The sequence below is a fragment of the Limanda limanda genome, chromosome 6 (assembly GCF_963576545.1).
Source record: "Limanda limanda chromosome 6, fLimLim1.1, whole genome shotgun sequence".
NCBI lineage: Eukaryota > Metazoa > Chordata > Actinopteri > Pleuronectiformes > Pleuronectidae > Limanda > Limanda limanda.
The window spans coordinates 18685523-18707186 of NC_083641.1; the positions used below are offsets into that span (position 1 = coordinate 18685523).

Below are 21664 nucleotides of genomic sequence, written 5' to 3' on the forward strand. Positions count from 1 at the left end.
AGAGGCACAGCCCATCAGCAGCAGGTCGCTCTTCTTCCTCTGGTTGCAGCGCCGGAGCGAGTCCTGGTAGCTCACCCCCGATCCCGGGCCTCCAGGGCCGTGACCTGTGCTCGTAGTAGACACACCCACAGCAGGCATGGTGCTGGGGCCCAAGCTGCTCCACAGAGACCCCGAGTCGTCTGCAGCCCCATTACTGCTGCTCTCTGACGGCTGCAGGGAGCCCGGTGACTCCTCAAACTCACTGCACTCCTCTGTTAGAGAGGAAGGCCGAGGGAGTAAAAGAGAGGAGTTGAGATGATTTGTCGGGCAGTGACACATGTTTTATGATAAAAAAAAAGCTCAACACTCACCCATTTCGTTCAGGCTGGAGAAGCCAGCAGTCATGGGGGCGTGTTTGGGGGACTTTCCCAGGTTTGGGGCACTGGACGACCAAACTTTACTTCCCTCACCCAGAGATTTCAGCCTGTCACCAGAGAAATGTGGCTTTAATACAGATTCATCAGAAAAGAAGCAGCAAGAATCCCCTATAAAACAGACTAGATTATGTGCAGATATAGAATCTGTGTGGGCAGGAAGGCATCCTATACTTAATGCAAAAAATTCAGTCTTGTCTGTGATAACAAACCTCATGATCCTCACGATTGACTTATTGTCACCAGCTCCCTCAGATACATTGTGTGTGTGAGATTAATCCTTGTTTAGAAAACACTGTCCTACAGTTTACAGAGATAATTCATTCAAATCTATGCACATGTGCCTTCCTGATATTGTTTTGTCCTCTCTGCTAAATTCACAAGTCACCATCTGTGCGGATGTGTAGACCTGCATACGGATGCAACTGTATCAAAATACTTTGAGTTTTTCAGTCTGGTCAAAAGGGAATTCTGACTTTTTACTGGTTAATGTTATTCCTGCATCTGTGTAACTTTCCTCCTATAGTCTAAACAACATGCTGTCATCATCATTTCTGAAATAAGCTGTTTGTTTTAAAACTATGTAACACTGTAAAGCTTTTTAAACAACAATATTCTTTAACTCTTTAAACGCTTTCATAACTCATATGTAAGAATTGTTTCTCCGTACTTGTCCTCCCCCCCGAGCCTCTCCCTCTGGTGGGTGGAGCTCGGCCCCCAGGTTCTTCCTTTCTTCTTGTTGGTCGCCAGGTCTTCCTTCTTGCACACGGCGCTGCGTCCCCACGTCTTGCTGCCATCGCTCGGTGTCACTGATACACAACACAAAACATACTTAAACTGTGACACACTAAGATATTGATAATTCTGGGTCATTGTGTTTCAAAACTGAATCGCACACAAAAAAATAAATGTCTGTGTTTCAGTGTGTTTGTGCTCACATCTGATGGCTCTCAGCCGGGGAATGACTCCTGGGCTGGCAGGGGGGGTGGTGCTCTCGCTGCCCTGGGTCTTCCTCTTGTCCACACTGGGAGACGCCTGCACTGTGATCTTGTGCTCAAATCCTGCAGGACACAAAGAGAGAACGTGCCAAATTATTTTTACATAACATTTACATGCGGGCTGGTTACGGGAACGCACACACACACACAGCAAAGGGCAGACCACTGTGAGGTTCAACATGTATCACATCCGGAAGACGCACTGTTTAAAAGGTGAAGGACCTTAAAACTAAACAGTGATTTAATTTAGTTTTTCTATGTACAGTTACTCAGATGAAGTTAATATTTCTGAAAGCATCCTCACTTCATTTTTTGTTTTTAATTTGTGACATTTATTCAAAATTGGTTAATATAATGGTAATTTGGACAGAGTTCCATTAAGTAGCCTCTTTGATAATTTCCAGTCCTGTGGCCGTATTTATCAAATTTATAAAAGTCAAATTTTGTCACTTATATATCAATAGCTACAGAGGTACAATCACAATAATTAGTTTATGTCTTTTATTTAAATCTGAAAATTACAAGATTTTAGAATAGAATACATATTAAACTTTGTTTATCTACAGTGTTAATTATTCCTGCAGATTAAAGATTTCACACAAAGAAATAATTTATTGTTCATTCTGATTGTAAATGCTGTTACAGAATGTTTATAAAAAGATGTGGGGTCGTCGTTAATCTTTATTCTGCTTTTCCTTGTATGAGCCTAATTTCACCTTTACCCTTGAATGTAGATATAAGTTAGTGACTTTATAAATGTGCCTTTTTGCTCAAACTAAGCTGAGGACTTTTTAATTAAAAAAATTCTGCAGCTCCTTCTCCCACCCACCAGAGGGCAGGCTGATGCAGTTGCTGTCTCGGCCCAGCTTCAGGAGTCTGCTCTTCTTGAAGTGGCCCTTCCTCTTCTTCACGCTGGGTTTCTCCTGGTACATCTGGTGGATGATGATGTTCAGCTCTCGCTCCACGATGTCAATCTCCCTCTCAGCCAGCTCCTGCTCTCTCCTCCTCAGCTGCTCCTCCTGCTCCCTCTGCTCCTCGGCCGCTCGAGCCAACGCCTCCTCCCAGGACCTCAGCTCCTGCAAAGAGGAAGAGGAAAAAGGAGGAGGAGAGGAGAGGAGAGGAGAGGAGAGGAGAGGAGAGGAGAGGAGAGGAGAGGAGAGGAGAGGAGAGGAGAGGAGAGGAGAGGAGAGGAGAGGAGAGGAGAGGAGAAGAGAAACATTGAAAAATTAAAATAAGTTCTAGCATGAATTCACAATATGCGTGTACCAAGCTAAATGTACTTCCACCACTCCCATTCAAAGTCCACATACACATGTATTTTTCCAGAGCAACATGGTCGTGTTGGTCTGAGCTGGTCCTGGACCAGCCTGGATCTGTGTTTTCACATCTCTCACCTTCTCTTTGGCCCGGAGCTCGTCAAACATCTGCTGGATCTCCAGCCTCCAGTCTTCTTGTAAGGAGTGGAACGACTCCAGAGGCATCTGGAACATGGCCGACTGCTCGATGGCCAGCAGCCGCATCAGGATGTTGGTGAACGACGGCCTGCTGTGGGGGTTGGGGCTCCAGCATTCTGTCGGGGGAACAGGTGATTTCAGGGAAGAGTGTCTTGTATCATGTGTTTTTTTTTTAGCTCTAATCGATGTTGTCTGATGGTAAAAATAAACGAGTGAGGTCAAATGTCATCACTATGGTAAGGTGGAGGTCATTTATGATTATTACATAAGACAGCAACAAATCTTCAATTATTTAGCTGATTGTTTTTTAAACAAAATCTGAAAATATGAGAGTTACCCAGAGCTCCAGGTGACAACTTTACAGTCTATCTTTCATTCAACCAATAATTAAAACCTCAAAACTATTAACAATAATATTATATTCAAAAAAGAATTTAAAGGAAAATAAGCAAATCCTCACATTTAAGAAGCTGGATGCGTGAAAATGACGTCAAACAATAACACAAGTAATAGCTGCAGATCATCAATATATTACAAACCAGACTGAATCATGGTCTGGATATTTTTCTTTTTTTCCCTTGCTGGTTGGAGAGGAGGCAAGTGGCGGGGAGCAAGATGAGAAAGCATATGGCCGCCATCAGGAGCCAAACCCTGACTGACAGTGTTACAGAAACACACCTACAATAATCTGCTGAGCTGCAGACTGATCAGTGTCGTCTCTCCAACACTGAACCACACAGGAAAACAGAGGGACAGAACCATCACACACCGGAAACCTCTTTCCAAGCAGGTACCATTCCTTTACGAGGGCAGATGAATTAGCATAAAGAGCACGAGGATAAAGTTGGAGGGAGGGAGATGAGAGTGAGATGATGACAGGAGTAAACACAGAGTGTAGGGAGCAGCGAGGGATGACAAAGGAGAGATTAACGGATGAACATGGATCAGAGGAAGTTGAGTGAGTGAGTGAGGAGGAGAAGAGGACACAACTCCCTCCCTCGGATGTTTTAATTAGACATAAAACCTAATGTGCAGATTAACCGTTCTCATAAAGAAGTAGTTAGGAATAAGCACATTTGGGGAATTTGGATCTAAGGCCGGTGTGTGTTTAAACAGAGATGACCCCAACTGTGAAAGAAGAGCCTCCACCACTGTTAAGGCTGCCGGTATCATTTGCAAGGAGAAAAGGAAAAATCCAGCCCAGGGGAGCTGAGACGTATAAAAAGCGACTTCATGAATCTTCATCCATTTTAACTCTTGGTGCCCGTTTTAAATTCAGCCACTGTGACCTTGAACTAGAATCACCACCCTGTGATTGTAGGCCTCCGCCAGCCGCAGTTTCAGTTACACATTTTTTACCAAATCTCATCCGTTAATTGTTCTGTCCAAGTATTACCGGGTAAAAATTCCCTGAAGACCAGATGCGAGATATCCTCTTCAAGAGGCAAAAAACATGGTTTCTGAGGCCACTGTGACATTGACCTGTGACCTTTGCCCATCCAAATATAATCTCTTCATCCGTGAGTGTAAGTGAACTGAATATCTTCACTGTTTAAAGTCATTTTTGACGACTGCAGTGCAGTAACATCCAACGAGTTCAAATACAGATTCTGAAAGTTTATGGAAAAGACAAAATCACAGTTTCCACGGTGACCAAAGTATGGACTTGATATTCTTGGATAAAATAATCTCTCATGGTGTTCTGGTGGGCGCCTGCTTACCTGCCAGCAGCTGAGCAAAAGGTTCAGGGCAGGTCGAGGGGACTGGAAGCGTTAGCTTGTTCATGGCGACTCCGTAAGCTACGGCCAGTGCGTCTATCTCCCGGTACGGAACCTCGCCGGTCAGCAGCTCCCAGAGTAACACGCCAAAACTAAGAGAGGAGACAGAGTGGGAAAATGAATCTCAAATTCATTCACTCTCCTTCACAGGATTCTATCTGATAATCTGGGAGGAAGTCTGCTACTGTGTAGATCGGGGGGGAACAGAATGAAACACGGACTCCAGCGCTGTACCTCCACACGTCGCTGCTCTTGGAGATGAGGGAGAGCTTGATGACCTCGGGCGCCATCCAGGCATACGTCCCTGCCGCACTCATCTTGGTGGTCTGGTGCCATTCTCTGGCCAGACCGAAGTCTGTGATCTTCAGGGTCTTCCCGTACAGGTCGTCCCGCGCCACTGGCTCTAGAATGAGGACTGAGGAAGAGGAGGAGGAGGAAGAATAAAGAAGAGTTAAAAGACGACCTTGTACACAGTTCCTTTTAGAACGGATAACACAGAAATACAAACACTTCTTTGTCTTTGAAATGTGTGGAAAGAGATGCCACACTCAAGAGACAAACAATATACACAGAACGCAAAGAAAGATCCATAAAGTAAGAGACAATCAACCTTGTTTCACAAATGTGATTATTTGCTGTTTCAAGTAATTTCTTTATGATAGTGAATTGACTATCATTACAAGGTAAGGTAATAAAGAACTTAGTATTAGCTTTGGGAAATTGCAACAAACATTTCCTGCATTTTCTGACATTTGTGTGAAAAAAAAATCAATTCACTGTTTTGAGAAGATAATCAACATTATCCATGAACCTGTCGATAATGAAAACAATTCTTAACTGCAGCCCAGATACCAATGTCTCCCCATTAAGCTTTTCAGGCCTAGTGGGACTCACCCCCCAAAAAAACATGATGTGCTTAGAAATACAAAAGCATCGAGCAAGCTGTGTAACCTTTGACCTTTTGAAAAAGGCGCATCATGACACAGTGAGTACAACTCCAAAAAATCAATAGAAAATATTGGCTGTGTGACCCACCAGGTCTGTACTATTATATGGGAACTTGTGTACATGTATAATGACTAGGATGCTTTAGTATATGAGAAAAACTTTACGAAAACAATGTATTTTCTACAAATGTATCTTTCTTCCCCACTAAAAACAACTCACATTGAATTCAATACTTAACTCATAATCATCATATGTTGTATTATGATAATGTTTTACAAGCTTTCTTGGAGCAAAACCATGAAATCCAGTTTCAACAACTACAACTGGGTCAGAAAAGTAAAACTGTAACTGTAAACAGTGAAGATGTTGAATAACAGTGATGTTGACTGAACAGGTGTGGTCAGAGCAGTGAGCGTCAGGTTTCTGCTGCGTCTCCTCTGGACAACAGTCTGAACAATGTGACTCTTCCATGTACGACTTCCTCCTTCATTTCCGTGTGAGAGCTGGCTATGGAAATATTTATAGTGTACACAGCTCACACTGGGAGCCAGGTTGGGTCTGATCTCTCTCTCTCTCTCTCTCTCTCTCTCTCTCTCTCTCTCTCTCTCTCTCTCTCTCTCTCTCTCTCTCTCTCTCTCTCTCTCTCTCTCTCTCTCTCTCTCTCTCTCTCTCTCTCTCTCTTATCTACAAGCGTATGCAAAGAGTGGTGGAGAGAGGCTGCCCACACAGCAGCGTCTGTTTACACACACACACACAAACGCACACACACGCACACACACGCACAAACACACACACACACACACGCACACACACACGCACACACATTCATATTATGAAGGTGTGCCTCTCTGTGCTCTGCTCCATCCACAAACTCACCAGCAGCAGTTTCAGTGATGAAGAAGATAAAGTCAGGAAGAAGTTACACTTTATAAGTAACTTTTCTTAAGTAAAAGTACTAATACCATACCGTAAAAGTAATCTATTCCATGTAAAGGTAATACATTTAATATGTCATATAAAGAAAGTTCCCTTCAGACACATTCTGTTTACTTATGTGTCCCGTTTAACTACTTTGATTTTAACTTCTTTATATTACATTTGAATTAATTTTCCGACATGTTACAGACCAATCAATTAATTGATTAATAGAGAAAATAGTGGAATCATCAACAAGGAAGTGATTCACTTCTTACAGCCTGAGCTTCTTCTGCGGAGCCGTTCAGTCCGATGTGTCTAGTGAATGCACTAAGTGTATTTTACTGTGGAATATAATGAGGTAGAAGACTAAAGAGGCATGAAAAGGAAATGTTAAAGTGAAGGACTCTCTTAATGAATGGTACTTGAGGACAGTAACGTACATTCGACCTGTATGTTTAGGTCCTGTGCTACATGTCTCATCTGGAATAAGGAATGAGTGCAGGCTGCTGACAGTGATAATAAGCCGCCGCCGCCGCCGCCATCGTCCAACCTACGTTTCTATTCTGAAAGTGTGAGTGATAGCTGTCTCCTCTGGGCTGTGTGCGTGTGTGTGTCTAAGAAGATGGAGGCAGGTACACTTAGAGAAAGCGAGGGATGTGGATGTGTTTGCATGCTCAGACGGGCGTGTCCTCCTCCTCACAGTCAAACCTTCCCAGCTCTGTTTTTGTTTGAGAGGCTGATGCCAGAGCAGCGAGGGAAAACAGAGACTGAATGGAGGATGGAGCTGCGTTTACACAAACTCCACCCGAGAGCGAAGCAGCGTTTGCACCTGCTCCCTCTCTTCCTCTCTTCCCCTCGCCCTAATGCAATTATAACATCACGGTTTCGCTCTCACACCTTGTGGAACGTCTCCGTGTTGCTTGTTGACACCACCTGCACGTGTTCCTCCTTCCTGCCACAGGTCGATCACAGCCGTCAGCCTTTCAGCCATATGTCAAACACGAAAATCAAGATGTTTGCGTTCAGCTGTCAGCACAGAAACTTGCACTGCGGCGAAACACAAACAAACGCCCACGAGGGTGTGGGACGCATCACAGCATATTTCATCACAGTGAAGGGGGGGGGAACGGACCTAAAGGATGAAGTGGCTTTTACACAGTGCAGCGGCAGAGCTGTTTCAAATGTTATCTGAAAATAGACTCTTTATGAAAGAGAAACACTCCCTGGTTACTACAGAAAGTCTCCCATAGCAACAGGCTTCATGGGAAACATTACTCACAGGCCAGGAAGTGGGATTCATTAATCACACAGCTTCATTATCATAAACATACTGTGAGAGTTGGATGAGTGATCAATTGAAATCTCTCCGTTCCAGTTTGAATTTGTGCCGGAACCATACGAGTGTGTGTCTGTCCTGCCACGAGCCCACAATGTCCACACACAACAACATATCAGAGACGTTATGTGATCAATAACCAGAGATATATGAATTTAAACTAACGGATTAAGATGTTTATAGCCACAGAAGCAGCTCTGTGAGGCTGTGATGCTCAAAGCGGCGTAAGATGGATCAAATCTGTGGTCAAAAATCGATTTATTTGTAGCACTTATTCCTTGAGGATCGCAGAGGGTTGGAGCTCATCCCAGCAGACACTGGGCTGACACAGAGAAATTTAGAGTCTCCAATTAAACCAATCTGCTTGTCTAAGGACTAAATCCCACACAGCCACAGGGAGAACGTTTCACTCCAGCCCTTCAAACCCAGACCTCTCTGAGGAGACAGTGCTCACTGCTGCAACACATCTCTGTCTCTGTTATACTGCAAGCATATTGATGTTAAACAGCTATAATATTTGACATGTTTAATATTTACTCATACGCAATAAATACAAAGTACACACGAGACCTTATTAAATATTTAATTTGCTTTGCGCGTTTAAAAAAAAATTGAAATCTTAATCTCATGGGGGGCTGGATAGAAAATGTCGGGATCACCAAAGCTATCAAGCCTGGGGACCATAAATGCTTGCATAAAATAAAAATTGTATTCAAATTATACTATCAAATTTGACAATGAAGCAACTGTATCACGAGTTAGTAAATACGTAGTAAATTATTAGTATATGGCGCCTGTGGCGGAGAGAAGCAGGAACAGCCCGATCTGTCGTACACATGTAAATACAAGCAGAACTTCACAGCACAAACTGAGGCAAAACTATTTATTTCTACATTTAAAGACTTTTTTTTTTTACCTAAAGCTTGTAATACTAGCTGTAGAATAATAATTACCAATCTATTGTGGGATTTTCCACTGGCTTACATTGTTGTTGTTATAACCCTGTGACAATGATGTAATACCGGCACGGATGAGAAGACTCTATATAGTGAAGTAGGGGTTGGTAAATGAGTCAGTGCAGCGGCAGTTCCTGTGCCTCATGTGAGCCAGTGTGGATTTAACCTTTAACCTCCCGCTGTTCATTCCTCCATCCCTGGACCCTGACCCCAGAGTCACTGTTCAAACACTGATAAACAAGGGATCGGGCAAGAGAGGCTTCAACTTGACTTATCCTCCACAGTGCATTAAACCCAGGTGACACATTAACCAACAGTCGGCTCAGAGGAATTCAGTCAGAGGTCTTCAGAGTGATGGTATTTGTGTCTGAGCCACACACATGATCGAATGTGACAACAGATACTAGCTGTGCCACGTGTTCGTCACAGAAACTGGGAGGCAAGAGAACATACCGTACAGTGCTGCGTCAGCACTGTACGGTATGTTCTCTACATAAATTAATGAATGACAAATTAGCAATTGTCAAACTTGACAACAATAAGGTCTGAAGTGGAGCTGGGTGGTGACTGCAATGTAAGCACCACTTAAACAGAGCAGGAACTAAAAGGACACAGGAGAGTACATACCTCAGCCAAAGCCTACGCCCACTTTCACCATGATCAATAAAGTGGATCCACTTAAACATTTAATGGGATCTTCCTTGGTTCTCGACCCAACCCTCCCCAACATTTCATGGCATGCAGTATAGAATTTTCAAATAATCCTGTTGACAGCTAGAATGAAAAAGCCCTTAAATTCACTCAAGCTGCACCAAATGTCACACTCACAGATATCAGTTCGCTATTTGAATATTTTTAATCAAGATCCATGATTTATTTCTTGGGAAATTGATGGAAATGATAGAGAAAGAAAACATAGAAACTGTCTGAAACCGTGGTATAATTTTAATGGATTCTTTCTTATCCTTACACTGAGTTTCATTGAAATCTGTTTGGTATTTTTTGTGCAATTGTGATTAGAACGGACCGAAATGATAGAGAGATACTACGAGTTAAAAACAGGTTTGACTTTTGTTGCATCTCTGTGCTTCCCCTTCTCTAACAAATGTTTAAAATACAGGGATATAAGTTCAAAATATTACATATAATATGCAGTTTGCTTAAAGACACTTTTCATGAAAATGTAGTTGATCAGAAAATGTCCTGTTTCACTCTGATGCCATGAATTCTAATCTTTACCCTTTTTTTTAAGCAGACTTTAAAACACACTGAGCCACAGTTTGTTGTTCTAATAAAACTAGTAGACGTCGACTGACCAAATAAAAGAAAAGCTGATTGTTTTCAGTGTCTCTCCTCGGAGCCACAGAGCTGTTATCTCTGTTCTGCCTTAAGTAAACAACGATACCTGCTGAAAGAACATGTAATCAGCTGTGGGAGCCTCAGGCCTCACCTGAGCAGTCAGCTGACAGATCAACCTGCTCCCATCAGCTGATCAGGAGCTGGTTCAACCTGTCAGCGCTCAGAGCTGCTGACTGCTTTCTTTCCTCTGCTCTTCAACCTCTGACTTTAGGGACAGGATGTGGTTAAATGACGGGGATGGTGCATTAATGAAGCTCATTTTGAGGACAAATTAGGATTTTATTTGCTGATTATTTACTGTGTCCTTTCAGCTTACAGTGACCTAGAGGTCATCAGTATATAGTATATTAGGTAGATTCTCTTACTATTTAAAATTATTTTCTGTTTTAAATTTTATAGTTGATATATTATTGTCATATTCACACTATTTGGGACTGTATCCAGACTAATAATAGGTATTATACAGTGAAAAAGAAAAAGTAGAGAAAAACATAACGAACTACATCGATAAAACTAATTATGTCATAATTGCAAAGCACAATCATTCATCAAAATATAGTTTAATTCATAATAATAAATAATAGTTAACTGTGGTGATCCTGCTGAAGTACCAGCCGTGTTACTGTTACAGCTGATACTAACGTCTGACTTTCATTCTTATCAATATGAGAAACTGAAATCTAGTTTATATGAGGAAACATTTACACTGTGGTTAAATCAGACTCAGCACTGAAATCAAAAGTCAGCGGCGCTGTTCACTTGATCTATGTTTGTGAACACGGTGTAAATCATAACAGAAGAACCTGATTCTGGGTCAGAAGCTGGTGGAGGTGACTTTCTGGTGCTTGTGCTGAGAGATACAGACCTTCACAAATACAGAGCATCTGTATGTGACCTAATTTCTTTCAGCTATTCTTACTTGCCATGAGCACAGAGGACAACACAAAGCTTCACCGCGTAACTTTCACTGTTTGTGTTATTATGGTTACAGACCAGTTCAATCTGCTGTGTCATTATAAATTGTTGTTATGACAACAGAGGCAGAGGCCGTAGATGCAGGGAATGCAGAGAAACCTCTATGCCCCCATGAGGATCCTTTTAAAGCTCTCTTAGTTTATCACGTTCAAATCAGTCACGGTGAGTTTTGCTGTGGAACCAAGTGTGTGATGTCTTCACTAACATGGGAGGGTCTGCTGGGGTCAGACTAAGGTCGTTCAGGACTAGTTTGTCAGATGTGTTCATCAACTTTATACCTGATTCAAGTGAAATGATCAAGTCCATCACTGAAGCTTCTTCCAAACATGCATTTTCCAGGGGCTGTATGTGAGCAAGGAAATGTCTGAGTCATTTGCTTGAGAAAATTCCCAGAACTTGTTCTGCCAGTCCCCTGGCAAAATGTCCAAACAATGTCAGAATGTGGCCATGACAGAGCAGAAGAATATTTGGAAAATTCACAACGAAGTCGATGACATTTCCAACATGTGACAGACGTGAAACTGGAAAAATTTTAATATCTCAGGATGAAAGAAGGAGCCATAGACACAGAAGAACCTCACAAGGATGTCAACTTTAGGTGGTAAAGGCAGACGTGGAAATTCATAAACAAGTTGCAGGGACTGTGTTTTCCACAGTGGAATTTAAACGTCATGTCCTTCCTCCTTCATGCACTATGGGTGCCACCCATCATCTGAATGTTCCAGAAACTTTCCTGAACACATCACCTGCAGTATTCATATGTGAAAGGCAAACTCTGGAACAAGTCCAGACTCAATTCTCCACAGTTGTTCTGTTCATGTCTGTCACATAGAGGATCTGATACTGTATTCAGAATACCTGCATCATGGTTAGTGTAGTTTTCATCATTATGAAAAGAAACTTGCATGTCTACACATCTTGTATTAGAGACATAATATTGTTTTCTCTGATACAATGTAAGCTGGGAAATGTGTTTCCTATTTTAATGAATTGATTAATTCAACTCAATTCAATTGAATTCCACTGGAATTCAAAAACTAGAAACTAAAACTTGGAATAACAAAACTTGTACATTTACATTGAGTTTAAAGAAAACTTTTGTTGATTCCACTGCACTCCTATGTGACATTTCAAAGTGCAGGATTTCTCAGTGTGTATGTTAATAATGTTTTATCTCTACAACTACAGGAAAGGTACAATTTTGTTTTCCATCTTTTTCACAGTAGCCTGTTCTTCTTCTTCTCTTTCCCCCATCGTCTCTTTTTGCTCCGCCTCCTGCCCTTCGTTCAGGAACAGGTGTAGCCTGCAGGGTGGAACAGCTGTTACCACGGCGCCTAGTCAGCGAATCAGGCCCAATGTTCCAATAAACCACAGACAGACTCTCCCCTGACGCCTCCCCCCTCCCCCCCAACATCTCCCTGCTCCTCCACAGCGTCTCCCTGCTCCTGGAGAGCTGCTGGTTGCTCAGGTGCAACACCAGCAGCTCTGTGCCGGTTCCAGCCGTCTGTCTCCCAGCTCGTCAGTGTGACAGATAGATACAACAGCGTGACTGACACGGCAGCCAGACGACGGTGCATCAACACAGATGAGAGTCAGGCCCATGGGAGGCTGAGCAGCCAGGCTCCGCCTCCCTCCTTCACCCCCCAGGCCTTGATGTACTCGTCTCTGTTTCTTCAAAGATTAAAACCTCTGCCAACAAAAAAAGTAACCACCCCCTCCCACCCTACTGCTTCATGACCGCCTCATCATCCCTGCATCCCCTCTTTCTCCCCCCTCATTGTCATCCCCTCTTACCCTCCCACCAGCGCCCACTGCCTGACTGTCTGCTGTTGCAGCTGTCGCCAGCCTGGCTACCATCACAGCACACCGGGGAGAAGAAATGGAAGAAGAGACCATGAGGGTGGATGGGAGTCAAAAAAAACAAAAAAACAGGGAGTAACTGAGAGGTGAGGAGATTGTGTGTATGTAATGTGGGATGAGGAGGTGGTTGTGGTGGTGGAGGGGGGGGTCTGAGGATGAGAGGTGGGGGAGGGGAGACAGAAAAAGATGAAGAGGAAGAAAGAGAGGGACAGAGATGACAAGAGAGACGAGGGCGGCAGAAACGAGGGCAGAGGAGGAAAGTGAAATATTGGGAAGACACAGCCAAAAAAAGGGGAGGGAGCGTGAGAGGGTAAGAAAAGACAAGAAACACGGAGAAGAGGAGGCACGAGAACGATGAGAGAGAGGGAAATAATGAATGAATAATGGCTGAAAAGATTCAGGTTGATGGAGGTGAAGAAAAATGACTGGAGGGAGAGCTTTTGTTAATTTTCCTGGCAGCAAATACCAGATGTCTTCAATAGGTCTCTCCATCCATCTTTCTTTCTTTCTTTCTTTGTCTCACACTCTCATACTTCCTTCCGATCGTTCACTTTCTTCTTTCTTCCTGTCTTCCTCCTTTCTTTCTTTCTTTAGTTATTTCACTCCCTCCCTTCATTAATTCCTTCTTTCCTTCCTGCTCTCCTTTCTTTCTTTGTCTCTCACTCTCTTCCACTTTCTTACATCCATCCTTTCTATCTTTTTCTTTCTTTTTTCACTCCCTTCCTTCCTTATTTCCTTCCTTCCTTCCTTCCTTCCTTCCTTCCTTCCTTCCTTCCTTCCTTCCTTCCTTCCTTCCTTCCTTCCTTCCTTCCTTCCTTCCTTCCTTCCTTCCTTCCTTCCTTCCTTCCTTCCTTCCTTCTGTCTTTCCTTCTCTCCTTCCTTAACACTAAAGTTACTTTAAATACAGTATACAAATTTCAAATATATCATATTTACAGCATAAAGACACAGAACTGATGTTCCTCTAATAAAACCTCCAATCTCATTCTGTTTTATGATCTAAACCATAAAAACGTATGAGTAGAGAATCTGCTCAATAGATAAAACTCAAAGCGAACCCATCAGCTGCATTCAGAGCATCTCAGCACATAAACAACTCTCAACTCACATTTAATCACCAGGTTTCTTGCCGCTCCTCCGTACTTTGATACCGAGGTTGTAGTGTGTGTGTGCCCCCATGTTATGGATACCCCGGCTTGGCTTGACTTGTACAACCACAGGCCATCACGGCTCTAATCCTGAGCCACACAGCGGCACAGTTTCACCCTGCAGCCATTCACTTTGTCTCCACACAAACGCAGCTGCCAGATTCGTGTGACCAGGCAGAAGAGACGCTGGTATTAAATGAAGCGGCTTTCTCTGCACTCTTTCTGCATGGAGTGCGTATCTATTAGTGTGTGTGTGTGTGTGTGTGTGTGTGTGTGTGTGTGTGTGTGTGTGTGTGTGTGTGTGTAGGTGGGATGAACAATTTACAGTACTTCCACTGTGGGAATGTCATGACTCCTTTAGTTTGACAAATTGAGCAGCCAAAATTGTTTTGATGTGAACCACATCTCTGGATCGTACATTTCAGATATTCAGCTCTTTTCTGGATTAAAGGTCGTGAGTAAAAAGGTTCGTTCCATGTAATGAATCTGCACGTATTTATTATTCAGACCTGCATCCAGTCAATCCAAGCTTTCCCATCAGCAGCAGTTTTCACAGGGCATTTTTTCCTTTCCGACATTTACACATAACCAATCAGAATGTGTGTTGTTGACAAATTACATTTTGGTGTAGCAGTAGAAGAAGAACAACTCCTTCCTCCAGTCTATTATTTTTATTAATTTAATATATTTGTCTTTTGGCATTGCTCCCAGTTATTTTAACCAACAGGTAACACCAAAAGATGAAGTTAATTATGTGACCCTTGGACGAATTACTCATCCTTATATTAATATGAGGATATAATATATTACTTAATATATTTTATTTGTTAAATCATTTCATGTCTTAATGATTGCTTGGCCCAAAGTTTCCTCACTATTATTTTCAAAAAAATTTAAAAAGTCAGACCACTTTCTTGAATTCTGAGCAACACAACTGTCACATTTGAAGTTGATCAGAAGAACGATTGTCTACATTATTGAAGAAGAGAACGACGGGTTGACAGACAGACATATTCCTCAGTCTATAGTTAGAGTGAAAATCTGACACGTGGTTGTAAAAGATCTGATTGATAAAACAATGGAGCATCATAAACCTGAGCAGTCTTTGTTTGTTCCATGTGTTTTTACCTCATCTAATATTCATACCCTCGGCTGGTGTCGGCTCTGAACCAACTCATGTGCACTAAACGACAAACACGTTCATACGTCAAATATCTCCAGCGGTGAATGTCCACATTGAATAAAACATCACCCTCTGGGATTGACTCTGGTATTCACACACTCCAAACATGCTCCCAACATGCAGTGAACTGTCTGTTGTCTGGCTCAAGTGTCCTCTGCTCGACTCCACCATGAAAGTGGGTGAAGGACCTTCGGCTCGGGGGACACCCAGCGCCTTCTCTGCTTGGCCTGGCTGCCCACTCTCCGTGCCAGGCTGCTGGCTAACAACAATGACCCTCTGACAGCCACTGCACATACAGCAGCCCAGGAGGTTCCAATGGAAGCGTGTTTATGACTGTGTTGAGCACTTTGTCTGCTGAAATGTATAGCGTTGGCCCCCATGTGCTTTTCTTACTGTCAGAAACAAATAGCAACACTGTGTTCGCCCTTCTGCAGAACATTTATTAGTAAAGAAAAAGGTCCTATAGATCTGTTCCTGTTGATCTCTACGAGTTTCTTTCCCTCTCTAGTTGTGTAGACTTTAATTACAGACGACCTCTCTTCTAACTTAAGAGCTGAGGTGAGTTTGAGGCGATGCTGAGGAAAGACGCAGCCTGACTGGAGGCTGTAAGATGTTCCAGCTGTCGGTCTTTTTACGCAAATACGGCACATTTATATAATCCACTGGTGTGCAGCATGTTTGCATGCAATCGTGTAAAGTGGTGAAAGAAGTATTTATAATTTATAAATAGAGCACATGAGGCTATGTTTTCATTGCTGTCTGTCTGCAGGATTACTCAAAAACAACTGAACAAATTTCTATGAAATTTTATGGAGGGGTGGGTCATGACCCAGGGACGACCCTGCTACATTCTGTGTGATTCAGTTAACTGGGTGGACCCGGGAGCTTTTATCCATTTGACTTACCATTGTGAGATAAGGCCTCTGGGCACATACTCTCTTACCCTGCCTCCCTTTGACCATAATAATTACAAAATTAAAGTTATGACTTTATTTACTGATGAGTGGTTAGTCAAATACTCCCCTGGGGATCAGAACATTTTATCTGAACCCATAAGAATCATCACAATCATATCACTTGTTGATTATATTACAAATTATTAATCTGAACATGCAAATTAACTCAACACAAATGTTGTGGAGTAAAAGTATAAATCAGAATACCCGTGTCCATGTAAATGCATCTGGTTTGTATGTTGCAAATCTACATCAATGTGTTTATAACTCAAACTGTTGCTCAGCTGTATATGAGATTCATGATGTACAACAACATGTTGCAAACAGAGCAGGAAATCATTACTGTTGACTGGCCTCAAATCAACTTTTTATTGACAAGTGGAGAAGATTGTCATTGTGTGTGTGTGTGTGTGTGTGTGTGTGTGTGTGTGTGTGTGTGTGGGCACATGCATGTGTATTCATTATCATGCAGCCCAGCCATTGACGGGTGGCACTGCAGCTGTCGCTCACTGAGACAGACTGAACATCGGCGGCGTTTCTTTTTTTTGTCAGCGAGGTGATTCAGACATCTGTTAGCGGTGTGGCTAAGTTCACACGCCGCCCGAGCAGCGGGCACAGTCCAAAGGCCGTCGGACATCCTCCCTCTGATAAACTTCAGAGTTCTGATCAAGTACTGCAATTTCCCTTCCACCTGCACCGACCTGGCTGAGTCAACTGCAGTAACTGGTTCTCTCCATTTCCCCGAATATCGTTTGATAACATTCCAGAAAGCCGGCTACACTTTAACATGGGTGCAGCTTGTAAGTAAACGGAGATAACAAGTCAAGAAACAGTCCGATCAGCCCTTACGCGCTGTAATGTACTGTACTGTATATTATGTCAAGAGGCAGCATATGATTCTGGATATATTGAGGCAGCTGTTAGAATAAAACTGTGAGTCTTATATTAAGTACTGGAGAATTGTCGATGGGAGAGTGACAACAAAACCTATATTTTAATAGTTGAAGCTGTCGGAGCAGCAGGAGAGAGTCTGAATCTAAAAATGACATGACAAGACTTTTATAAATAAATAGAAAATACTACAAATCACTCCCAGATAAACATTAATATTACTGCTCTATGGTTTTTGCTTTTCTAATCGCTGCATTCTGGGAAAGATTTGTGCAGCCACACGAGCAGCTCTGTGACGATGGACTTTGAGCCAAATCCTCCTGTCAGCATGATAACAATCTCACAGGGACTCCGGCAACATACTAATCTTCAGCAGGTATAATGTTTAGCATGTTCGTTATCTTACTTTAGCATGCTAACATTTCATCATGTCTTGCTTTATTGCTCATCATATGATGATTAAGTCCGTAATTTCTAAAGATTTCCCCAGGATACGTGATAATAATAAACCTGAGCTGAATTTCAAGACGGGCAGTAGAGCATGCAGAAATATTATATACACTACATTATATAATAACTGAGGTTGACATCAGCAAAATAGTTTATGGTGATCAGATTATTACTTATTACACGTGCTGGTCTTCATATGGTTGTAACTGTTATGTGTACTTGACACTATCGGTGTAATGAGGCCTTCAGCACGGCAGACATAGATAGTGAAAGTGCAGCCGACAATCCATCATGGACGTTAACCTTAATCTGTAGCTGAGAAAGAAGAATGGTTTGACCTCCAATCAAACTTGCCTTACACTTCTCCCTGTCCCTTCCTCCCTCCCTCCCTCCCCCATCCATCTCTCCATTCCCTCTCCTAGCCGAGCCTCCAGGGGTTTCTCTGCAGCCAGCGCATTCCCTCCTCCTCTATACCCATCCTGCCTTGCTTCCATCCGTCGCTCTGTCATTCACAGCCTACACTCGCCCCTCACTGCCTCTGTATCTCCCATCCCTCAGCCCCCCCCGATCCCCCCCGCAGTGACTCCTGCCATTGTGCGCCCTGCTCTCGCTCTGTCTTGGGCTGCTGTGTGAGAATGGGGTCATTGTTGCTCTGTTGCAGCGTTAGCATGACTGTGTGTCTCTGTGTGTGTAGATGCGTGTGTTGGTAGGAGTGTGAGTTCTCTGCCCTAGCGCCGGCATGTCTTGCTGTCCAACCTCCATACGCACTCAGGCCTCCAGTGCGCACGCACTGCACATGCACCGGGCTTGAAAAGGCCTCCATCAAAACACAGGAATCATGTTTTCTTTCAATCCAATCCTCTATTCTCAAAGCTTCACATAGAATAACTGGAACCATTTCCTGGAACCATTTCCTCCTAAAAAATGGCTCAGTGATATGAAAAAATAAATTGCTACTGGCGTCATTAAGCCTGAGTGTCCAAGGCACCTAATCATCTGTCATTCAGGTCGTACAACCAATGGTTTGCATTTGTAAAGGCGGATATTGCTTAGTGTGTTATAATAATCTGTATACAATAAAATAATGAATAGAATATGTTGATGGTCTAATCATCACATTAAAGAAGGATTTAGTTAAATTTGTACATGGGGTGACTGCCTCCCTCTGATGAACAGAGCAGGAGGGGAGAGGAAATGCCAAGAGACAGAGATCTACTGGAGAGGTGAAGAAGAGGAGGGTATCACATAGACAGAACAGAAACAGAGTTAATACTGTCTGTCATCGTTCAAATTTGTCACAGTTGAAGAGGAGCCTTCACCACAGGCGAGAGGCAGAAAGTATGAGACCAGAGTTTCTGAATTGTCAGAACTGAACGAAGCTTCATGAACATACAGTCCAGCTGCTTTATCAATGTTTCTTAAAGGGAGAGTTCACCGAAGAATGAAACCTACTTATTAACCTTAATCAATAGAAGATGAAGCCTGCAAAAGTCATATCCATACATATCATTCTTGAAATACACCATACTGGTCTCTTCCCCTCTATTCGTGCCCCATTGCTCCCATTGCTAGCTCGCACTAGTCCAGTTAGTCACAGTCTCTCTGGGGGATTAGCAGCCAGCACTGGCCACCGCTCTAATCCTTTCCTCCACAGACTCACTCTTAGATTCTCACACGATCGGCCAGACGCAGGCTTTTCAGCGACAGCCACTATATGACCATATCTCGCCTTGCTAATCTGTTAAGTAGCTATTACACCACTCACAACGCTGCCGCCGATGTCGCAACTTTCACACGTCGACGAACAGAAAATACAAAGAAGGCCTAATAAGTGATAGTTTCACTAAATTAATTTGTCTTTTCTTGCTTTGTCATTTCCACACTGGGAGTCTACGGCACACTTGGCGAGCCTGCTTCGAGATACATGGCTCCCACTATTCAGATGAGTGTTGACTGTGTAAACATGGCTTCCATTTGAAGCTGCAGCAGTCAAAACAGCAGATAATGTCAACCTCACTCAGTCTTTATTGTGTGGGTCTATTAGCCTCTGCATTCACCATTAGCGTCAAAGAAACCTTCATCTTGGTCAATAACACTACCTCAAACATCGACATTGCTTTGTTTTAATAACTTATAACTGAATAACACGACAAACATTGGTTATATGTTGTATTTACACGGATGTCCACAGTGAGTCAGTGTCAGGCTACAGGTTCAGATGAGGGCTGTTTGGTTGTTGTTGGCAACAGGTGATCGGCTCACCTGGATTGTCTTACCTGCAGCCGACACTCCGCCTCTGCAGAGCTCCACATGAGGCAACAAAGACTCTCAGAGAATTTAAAGGAAACATGACTCGGTTTTAAAGTCCTGGCCGAGGATATTAAACAGATGTGTCCACTCAAGGTCCACCTACTCGCTTCTTCTCCTGCTTTTAATCTAACTTCGTTTTTCTGAGCTGCCATGAAGCTGTAGACGTCTCCTTTGTGTTGATTTAAAGGTAAATCAATAGACCAGAAGGAGGAATGTGCGACAGGGTTGAAAGATCCAGAAAAACATCATCAACCTTGACTTGAGGCTGTTTGGACGACGGCTGTTTTCAAGCTCAGGACCTGTTCAGCTCAAAGTGATGTCTGTGTTTGATTTGTTGCAACTACACAATTTATTCAGGATTAACGATGGAATTTTAATTGATCATTAACTGTGTGATCTGTAAGATGAACCTGAATCCACTGATTCATAAATAACCAGTCACAGGGACCCGCCGGCTAAGACCTTTGTCACAGGTCACCTTTGTCAGTTAAAGCTAAAGTGCTCAAACAAATAAGTAACCAGTCATAAACTTTCTCAAGTGGCGCTGAGTCATGGATGACTACAGGCAGAAATATTTCAGGTTGAGAAATACAAACAAAGCGGCTTATCAAGATCACTCTTGGAGCTTTCAAAGGAAATGTTCGAGGTGCAAATTGAGTGTTATTTATTTGGAGAATGGATGCAAATAAGTTGATTACATATATTTATTCAACTCTATAACGCACTTGAGGATATTTAATTGTCGTAAATAATTGTTAAGCTTTCTTAAAATTATGAAAAGATATCATTTAGGCTATTGTGGTATGTTATCCCTATGTCTGTTTAGGTTTTCTCTGGGTACTCTGTATTCCTCCAACAGTCTAAATACATGCAGACTGGGGTCTGTAGGTGTGAATGCGAGTGTGAATCATTGTTTGTCTCTGTATCTTGTGATACGCTGGCGACCTGTCCCCTGCCCCTTAAAGAAAGATAAGTGGTATAGATCATAGATGGATGCGTTATTACGTTACCCGAAATCTGTCAACAACAAAAAATATGTTGATTAGCTGAAATGCAAAAGAAATGGTTTCATTTTCTCAAATATCTTCATAGTATTTCATGATAATAAACTGAAAATCTTTAGGGTAGCTGATCAAACAAACACTAATGTCAACTCTGACCTTATTCACCAGCTCAGTGATTGATCACTCAGATTAATCAATGATGACAATGGCAGGCCTTGTCTCTCCCTCATATCACTACACCGTATCTGTTATGTCTACAGTGATCCGCGCTGCTAGCTTTAATCCTGTGTGTCAAATGAGCCATCGAGGACAACCGGTGCCCTATGCTTGAGAAACTGGAGGCTGATCCAGGATCAGAGTGACAGGTAAGGCATGTCCACGGGGGCAGTGACCTGCCAACCCACAAACATGCTGTGACATCACTCTAAGGAGGTCATCGTAATCAGATTATTCCCCCGTGCACAAACTGCCACAGTCACTCGCCGCTGTGAGTAACACTCAGCAGGTTAAAACACAGAGTCACACGTGCTCGCTGCAGACACACCTTGAAAAACATCAACCGGGGATGGGATAAATTTAGAAGAAAGCGTCTGAGCCGAGTCAAAAATAAAACTACTGAGTTGTAGAAATGTTTGTAAAAGCTTCAAACACATCCTCACTGTGAGAGCAGCAGTGTCACGTTTTGCCGTGATGAATTTCTTAGTGGGACATTGAAGACTGTTTACTG

The 21664-nt window shown here is 42.8% G+C and overlaps 1 protein-coding gene across 1 annotated transcript in view; it reads right to left on the reverse strand.

Annotated features, from left to right (window-relative positions):
• map3k10 (mitogen-activated protein kinase kinase kinase 10) overlaps positions 1 to 21664 on the reverse strand; it is a 32138-nt gene that overhangs the window by 5366 nt on the left and 5108 nt on the right. Inside the window, exons 2-9 of the mRNA XM_061073006.1 lie at positions 4878 to 5058; positions 4587 to 4735; positions 2806 to 2981; positions 2241 to 2487; positions 1352 to 1474; positions 1084 to 1222; positions 351 to 463; positions 1 to 251 (exon numbers count right to left, since the gene is read on the reverse strand). The exon at positions 1 to 251 is cut by the window's left edge and continues 54 nt beyond it. Coding sequence (XP_060928989.1) covers positions 1 to 251; positions 351 to 463; positions 1084 to 1222; positions 1352 to 1474; positions 2241 to 2487; positions 2806 to 2981; positions 4587 to 4735; positions 4878 to 5058 — 1379 coding nt within the window. The remainder of the gene's footprint in view (positions 252 to 350; positions 464 to 1083; positions 1223 to 1351; positions 1475 to 2240; positions 2488 to 2805; positions 2982 to 4586; positions 4736 to 4877; positions 5059 to 21664) is intronic.